General features: G+C 48.0%; 1 protein-coding gene across 1 annotated transcript; it reads left to right on the top strand.

Moving 5' to 3' along the window:
- Nucleotides 1-333: 333 nt before the first annotated feature.
- LOC119353739 lies at nucleotides 334-1,568 on the top strand. Its single transcript, XM_037620406.1, has one exon. It carries the CDS (start codon nucleotides 334-336, stop codon nucleotides 1,507-1,509), a length of 1,176 nt encoding a protein of 391 aa, XP_037476303.1. The 3' UTR covers nucleotides 1,510-1,568.
- The last annotated feature ends 7,036 nt before the right edge of the window (nucleotides 1,569-8,604 follow it).

Below are 8,604 nucleotides of genomic sequence, written 5' to 3'. Positions count from 1 at the left end.
GAATTTCGCAGCGGGACGCGTTGGCGTGCGCTGATGGCGCCGGCTAAACGGCCTTGTAGGGCGCGGCACTCTCGCGCACCCCGGGTCAACGCCCAACGGCCGGCCGTGCCATGTACTTCCTCCGTTCCGAATTACAGTACTTGTTTTAGATTTGTTTAAATACAGAAATATCTAGCACTACGAAGGTATCTAGCACTAAAATAAGTCTAGATACATTCGTATCTAGATAAAGCCAAGACAAGTAATTTGAAACGGAGGGGGTAGTACGTAGTTTATCTGCACAGGAATTTCGCAACAGATATCGAACAAGTAGCAACGCCATTCCCCGTGCCTATGGCGTCATCAGCGGGGCATCGTCGGCGGGGCAAGAACAGGCCCAAAAAGAAGAAGAAAATGGCCGGACCAACCACCGTGCAGGACCTCCCTGACCATCTCTTCGAGCTCGTCCTCGCCCGCCTCGGCCCGTCCCCGTGCCTCGTCCGCGCCGCGGCCGCCTGCAAGCGGTGGTGCCGCGTCGTCGCCAACCCCGGCTTCCTCGCCCGCTTCGGCCCGCAGGCGCCGCACGTCGGCGACTACCACACCGACCACGGCGGTCGACCCCTCTTCGTCCCGTCCTCGCCGGTCGTCGTCGACTGCAGCCGCTTCTCCCTCGACTTCCTCCCGGACAGCGGATCGTGGGACATCGCGGACAGCCGCGGCAGCCTTCTCCTCCTATGCGACGGCTACGATCTAATCGTTTGCGAGCCGCTCACCGGACTCTACCAGGGGATCCTCTGGCCTGGCGTGTTCCGGCGTCGCCTGGGCGTGTTCCTGCTCGACGGCGACGACGCGGACCGCCGCGTCAGCATGTCCAACTTCAGGGTCCTCGCTGCCTTCGACGAAACCACTGCGTGCATCTTCTCCACCGGCGGGGACGGCGGTTGGCGCCTCGTGTCCAGCGCTATCGCCGGCGACATCGAGCTCCCGTCAACGCTCGGCCCCGAAAATTTCGTAGGGCGTGCAAATGGCACTGTATATTGGGGAATCAAAGGAAGTGACACCGATGTACTTGTTCTTGCTGAGTCCACGGCGGAGTTCTCCATCGCCGCATTCCCGGAGACCGTGTGGTGGCCATCCCACAGAGGGATCTCTCGGGTTGTGGGCGGCGACGACGGCGTGCTGCGCGTTATACGCCTGATAAACAACGAGCTCAAGGTCTTTGCACGCCGGCATCCAGACAGTGATGGCGATGAGTGGTTGCTGGAGATGCACCTGAGGTTGCCGGAGGCCACCCTTGGGCTGCCGGGGCGCAAAGAGAGCTTTTTCCAGCAAGAAGCCATGATTGTCTCCGCGAATGCTGGATACGTCCTGCTGACACCGAGCGAGGAGACGTGGCTGTTCTCCGTTGAGCTGGACACGATGCGAGTTGAGCGCGAGCACGAGAGAAACAAGTACGCCGGAGCAGCTCACCCGTACAAGCTGCCGTGGCCGCCGGCTTTGGCTGATCATAGCGGGGAGAGCAGGCGATGACGCCTCTGTTCGTGTATCAAGTACGGCGAGCGTGGCAGCTTGCTGATCGTAGGAAAGAGGAGGTTGATGATGCCCTGATTGTGTATCAATTTTTGTCCGTTTCTTTTTTTCATGATTACTACTCCCTCCGTTCCAAAATAGATGACCCAACTTTGAAACGGAGGGAGTAGTAGATTTGCACTTTCCCTTGAAAAAAAAGGATCCCATGTTCTTCTATCTTCTCTCTGTTCATGCGTGTGCGGTGTGCCTCTCCTCGACTCCTGCCATATTCGCTTTCAACTTTTTTTTTGGACTTTGATAACCAGCGAACGCCATATTTTGAAGCAATCCCAGCTAATGTCCTTTGGACCGTCAGATCCTGATCGAGCGCATGGCAATTGCTCAACGAAGAGTGACAATATTTCCGTCATTTTTTTGAACTACGTTGCAATTTTTCCTTTAGCATAGTGAACTCTTATAAACAACATAACACTTCCATCTGTTTTCGCATGGCGATTCCGGGGTTTGCTGGAAAATCTTAAAAAATTGACGTTAGTATTTTAACATTCCATTCTTTAGAGGTATTCGCTTCCACCTTGACGTTGCATAAGTTGGTCAGGTTTCTTTTTTAGATGCATTCGCTTCCACCTTGACATTATAGAGTCGTCATATAGCCTCCATATGCATATGAAGCACAATCCTTGGACCTTGTTATGTGTTGCAATGTCCATTGAATAATTTATATAGATGCTTATGCAGGGTCTGTTATGTGGTTCAATATCAAGAACTCTCCTGCATGGTAGGAGTTGCGCTGCCCTCGTCATAGGTAACTGAGTTTCTGGCACGGGCCCTCTTGTGTTTCCTCACTGCCTCTACGATGAGGATTGGGTTGATGTTTGTTTTTGGCAGTCGAAATCACTTGCTCAGAGTTTAGGGAGGCCGATGATGTATGTTGGGGATAAGTGATGATGATGATGCCATTGGGCCATCTTGACCAGGCCCACTATGTTGAGTTGTGTGTGGGTGATGACCCACAAGTATAGGGGATCTATCGTAGTTCTTTCGATAAGTACGAGTGTCGAACCCAACGAGGAGCAGAAAAAAATGACAAGCGGTTTTCAGCAAGGTATTCTCTGCAAGAACTGAAACTATCGGTAATAGATAGTTTTGTGATAGGATAAATCATAACGAGTAACAAGTAACAAAAGTAAACAAGGTGCAGCAAGGTGGCACAATCCTTTTTGTAGCAAAGGACAAGCATGGACGAACTCTTATATAAACGCAAAGCGCTCCCGAGGACACATGGGAATTGTTGTCAAGTTAGTTTTTATCATGCTCATATGATTCATGTTCGTTACTTTGATAATTTGATATGTGGGTGGACCGGTGCTTGGGTGCTGCCCTTCCTTGGACAAGCCTCTCACTTATGATTAACCGCTATCACAAGCATCTGTAACTACGAAAGAACAATTAAGGTAAACCTAGCCATAGCATGAAACAAATGGATCCAAATTAGCCCCTTACGAAGCAACGCATAAACTAGGGTTTAAGATTCTGTCACTCTAGCAACCCATCATCTACTTATTACTTCCCAATGGTTTCCCCTAGGCCCAAATCATGATGAAGTGTCATTTAGTCGACGTTCACATAACACCACTAGAGGAGAGACAACATACATCTAATCAAAATATCAAACGAATACCAAATTCACATGGTTACTTATAACAAGACTTCTCTCATGTCCTCAGGAACAAACGTAACTACTTACAAAACATATTTATGATCAAGATCAGAGGAGTATTAATTATCATTAAGGATCTGAAAATAAAATCTTCCACCGGATAAACCAACTAGCATCAACTACAAGGAGTAATCAACACTACTAGCAACCCACATGTACCAATCTTAGGTTTTGGGACAAGATCGAATACAAGAGATGAACTAGGGTTTGAGAGGAGATGGTTCTGGTGAAGATGTTGATGGAGATTGACCCCCTCCAGATAAGAGGATCGTTGGTGATGACGATGGCTTCGATTTCCCCCTCCCGGAGGGATGTTTCCCCTGCAGAACAGCTTCGCAGGAGCCCTAGATTGGTTCTGGCTAGGTTCCGCCTCTAGACGGCGGATGTGATGCCCCTGATTTGATCATACACTAATTATACACGCGAATGTGTACGATCAAGATCAGGGACTCGTGGGAAGATATCACAACACAACTCTAGACACAAATTAAAATAATACAAGCTTTATATTACAAGCCAGGGGCTTCGAGGGCTCAAATATATAAACTCGAATACACAAGAGTCAGCGGAAGCAATAATATCTGAGTACAGACATAAGTTAAACAAGATTGCCTTAAGAAGGCTAGCACAAAAGTAACAACGATCGAAAAGGCAAGGCCTCCTGCGTGGGACCTCCTAACTACTCCTTGAAGCCGAACTCCATGTAGCAACATCCTCGGGATCCTCTGGCTCCTGGACTCCATCATATGATCGGAATAACCGGGAAAAGGGGAAAAAAGAAGTAGCAAAGCAACCGTGAGTACTCATCCAAAGTACTCGCAAGCAAGGAACTATACTACATATGCATTGGTATCCATGAAAGGGGTAGTATATGTGGATTGAACTGCAGAATGCCAGAATAAGAGGGGGATAGCTAGTCCTATCAAAGACTACACTTCTGGCAGCCTCCATCTTGTAGCAGTAGAAGAGAGTAGATGGGAAGTTAACCAAGTATCATCGCATAGCATAATCCTACCCGGCGATCCTCCCCTCATTGCCCTGTGAGAGAGCGATCACCGGGTTGTATCTGGCACTTGATAGGGTGTATTTTATTAAGTATCCAGTTCTAGTTGTCATAAGGACAAGGTACAACTCCGGGTCGTCCTTTTACCGAGGGACACGGCTATTCGAATAGATAAACTTCCCTGCAGGGGTGCACCACATTTCCCAACACGCTCGATCCCCTTTGGCCAGACACACATTCCTGGGTCATACCTGGCCTCAGAAGATCAACACGTCGCAGCCCCACCTAGGCATAACAAAGAGGTCAGCACGCCGGTCTAAATCCTAAGCACGCAGGGGTCTGGGCCCATCGCCCATTGCACACCTGCACGTTGTGTGGGCGGCCAGAAGCAGACCTAGCCACCCTAATACAAGAGCAGGTGTTCCAGTCCAATCCGGCGCGTGCCGCTCAGTCGCTGACGTCAAGAAGGCTTCGACTGATACCACGACGTTGAGTGCCCATAACTGTTCCCGCATAGTTGGTTAGTGTGTATAGGCCATTAGCCAGACTCAGATCAAATACCAAGATCTCGTTAAGCATGTTAATTGATGTAACCGCGGACGCCGACCAGGGCCAGGCCCACCACTCGCGTAGGTGGTCTCAACCTACCCTGTCGCTCCGCCACAAAGGTCCACCCAGAGGGCCATCAGTGTTGGAAATATGCCCTAGAGGCAATAATAAAAGTATTATTATTATATTTCCTTGTTCATGATAATTGTCTTTTATTCATGCTATAACTGTATTATCCGGAAATCGTAATACACGTGTGAATACATAGACCACAATATGTCCCTAGTGAGCCTCTAGTTGACTAGCTCGTTGTGATCAACAGATAGTCATGGTTTCCTGGCTATGGACATTGGATGTCGTTGATAACGGGATCACATCATTAGGAGAATGATGTGATGGACAAGACCCAATCCTAAGACTAGCACAAAAGATCGTGTAGTTCATTTGCTAGAGCTTTGCCAATGTCAAGTATCTCTTCCTTCGACCATGAGAGCGTGTAACTCCTGGATACCGTAGGAGTGCTTTGGGTGTATCAAACGTCACAACGTAACTGGATGACTATAAAGGTGCACTACAGGTATCTCCGAAAGTATCTATTATTTTATGCGGATCGAGACTGGGATTTGTCACTCCGTGTAAACGGAGAGGTATCTCTGGGCCCACTCGGTAGGACATCATCATATGCGCAATGTGACCAAGGAGTTGATCACGGGATGATGTGTTACGGAACGAGTAAAGTGACTTGCCGGTAACGAGATTGAACAAGGTATTGGATACCGACGATCGAATCTCGGGCAAGTAACATACCGATAGACAAAGGGAATTGAATACGGGATTGATTAAGTCCTTGACATCGTGGTTCATCCGATGAGATCATCGTGGAACATGTGGGAGCCATCATGGGTATCCAGATCCCGCTGTTGGTTATTGACCGGAGAACGTCTCGGTCATGTCTACATGTCTCCCGAACCCGTAGGGTCTACACACTTAAGGTTCGATGACGCTAGGGTTATAAAGGAAGTTTGTATGTGGTTACCGAATGTTGTTCGGAGTCCCGGATGAGATCCCGGACGTCACGAGGAGTTCCGGAATGGTCCGAAGGTAAAGATTTATATATGGGAAGTCCTATTTTGGCCACCGGAAAATGTTCGGGATTTTTTGGTATTGTACCGGGAAGGTTCTAGAAGGTTCCGTAGTGGGGCCCACCTGCATGGGGGGACCCACATGGACGTGGGTAGTGGGGGCAAGGCCCCACACCCCTGGTCAAGGCGCACCAAGATCCCCCCTTAGAAGGAATAAGATCATATCCCGAAGGGATAAGATCAAGATCCCTAAAAAGGGGGGATAACAATCGGTGGGGAAGGAAATAATGAGATTTCTTTCCTCCCACCTTGGCCAACGCCCCAATGGACTTGGAGGGCAAGAAACCAGCCCCTCCACCCTTATATATAGTGGGGAGGCGCATGGGAGCTATACACGAAGTTCTGGCACAGCCCTACCTCTCTCCCTACTCCTCCTCTCCCATGGTGCTTGGCGAAGCCCTGCTGGATTGCCACGCTCCTCCACCACCACCACGCCGTTGTGCTGCTGTTGGATGGAGTCTTCCTCAACCTCTCCCTCTCTCCTTGCTGGATCAAGGCGTGGGAGACGTCACCGGGCTGTACGTGTGTTGAACGCGGAGGTGCCGTCCGTTCGGCACTAGGATCATCGGTGATTTGAATCACGACGAGTACGACTCCATCAACCCGTTCACTTGAACGCTTCCGCTTAGCGATCTACAAGGGTATGTAGATGCACTCTCTTTCTACTCGTTGCTGGTCTCTCCATAGATAGATCTTGGTGACACGTAGGAAAATTTTGAATTTCTGCTACGTTCCCCAACAGTGGCATCATGAGCTAGGTCTATTGCGTAGATTCTTTGCACGAGTAGAACACAAAGTAGTTGTGGGCGTTGTTGTTGTTCAATATGCTTACCGTTACTAGTCCAATCTTGTTTCGACGGTATTGTGGGATGAATCGGCCCGGACCGACCTTACACGTACTCTTACGTGAGACAGGTTCCACCGATTGACATGCACTTGGTGCATAAGGTGGCTAGCGGGTGCCAGTCTCTCCCACTTTAGTCGGAACGGATTCGATGAAAAGGGTCCTTATGAAGGGTAAATAGCAATTGGCATATCACGTTGTGGTCTTGCGTAGGTAAGAAACGTTCTTGCTAGAAACCCATAGCAGCCACGTAAAACATGCAACAACAATTAGAGGACGTCTAACTTGTTTTTGCAGGGTATGCTATGTGATGTGATATGGCCAAGAAGAATGTGATGAATGATATGTGATGTATGAGATTGATCATGTTCTTGTAATAGGATTCACGACTTGCATGTCGATGAGTATGACAACCGGCAGGAGCCATAGGAGTTGTCTTTATTTATTGTATGACCTGCGTGTCATTGAAGAATGCCATGTAAACTACTTTACTTTATTGCTAAACGCGTTAGTCATAGAAGTAGAAGTAGTCGTTGGCGTGACAACTTCATGAAGACACGATGATGGAGATCATGATGATGGAGATCATGGTGTCGTGCCGGTGACGATGATGATCATGGAGCCCCGAAGATGAAGATCAAAAGGAGCAAAATGATATTGGCCATATCATGTCACTATTTGATTGCATGTGATGTTTATCATGTTTATGCATCTTGTTTGCTTAGGACGATGGTAGTAAATAAGATGATCCCTTACAAAATTTCAAGAAGTGTTCTCCCCTAACTGTGCACCGTTGCTACAGTTCATCGCTTCTAAGCACCACGTGATGATCGGGTGTGATGGATTCTTACGTTCACATACAACGGGTGTAAGACAGTTTTACACAGCGAAAACACTTAGGGTTAACTTGACGAGCCTAGCATGTGCAGACATGGCCTCGGAACAAGGAGACCGAAAGGTCGAGCATGAGTCGTATGGTAGATACGATCAACATGAAGATGTTCACCGATGATGACTAGTCCGTCTCACGTGATGATCGGACACGGCCTAGTTGACTCGGATCATGTGATCACTTAGATGACCAGAGGGATGTCTATCTAAGTGGGAGTTCATAAGATGAACTTAATTATCCTGAACATAGTCAAAAGACCTTTTGCAAATTATGTCGTAAGCTCGCGCTTTAGTTCCACTGTTTAGATATGTTCCTAGAGAAAATATAGTTGAAAGTTGATAGTAGCGATTATGCGATCAGTAGAAAGCTTATGTCCTTAATGCACCGCTCAGTGTGCTGAACCCCAACGTCGTTTGTCGATGTTGCGAACATCGGACATACACGTTTTGATAACTACGTGATAGTTCAATTAAATGGTTTAAGTAGAGGCACCAAAGATGTTTTCGAAACGTCGCGGAACATATGAGATGTTTCGAGGGCTGAAATTGGGATTTCAGGCTCGTGCCCACGTCAAGAGGTATAAGACCTCCGACAATTTTCTTAGCCTGCAAACTAAGGGAGAAAAGCTCAATCGTTGAGCTTGTGCTCAGATTTTCTGAGCACAACAATCACTTGAATCGAGTGGGAGTTGATCCTCCAGATGAGATAGTGATGTTTCCCCAAAGTCATTGCCACCAAGCTGCTAGAGCTTCGTGATTAACTATAACATATCAGGGATAGATATGATGATCCTTGAAATATTCATGATGTTTGACACCGCGAAAGTAGAAATCAAGAAGGAGCATCAATTGTTGATGGTTGGTGAAACCACTAGTTTCAAGAAGGGCAAGGGAACAAAGGGATACTTCATGAAACGGCAATTCAGCTGCTGCTCTAGTGAAGAAA

Source organism: Triticum dicoccoides, chromosome 1A, assembly GCF_002162155.2.
Source record: "Triticum dicoccoides isolate Atlit2015 ecotype Zavitan chromosome 1A, WEW_v2.0, whole genome shotgun sequence".
Classification (NCBI taxonomy): domain Eukaryota; kingdom Viridiplantae; phylum Streptophyta; class Magnoliopsida; order Poales; family Poaceae; genus Triticum; species Triticum dicoccoides.
Note: the sequence above shows the minus strand (reverse complement) of the source record. Positions and strands in the feature narration are given on the sequence as shown.

Coding starts and splice junctions, on each gene's coding strand:
- LOC119353739 (XM_037620406.1), top strand. CDS start 334: ATGGCGTCATCAGCGGGGCATCGTCGGCGGGGCAAGAACAGGCCCAAA.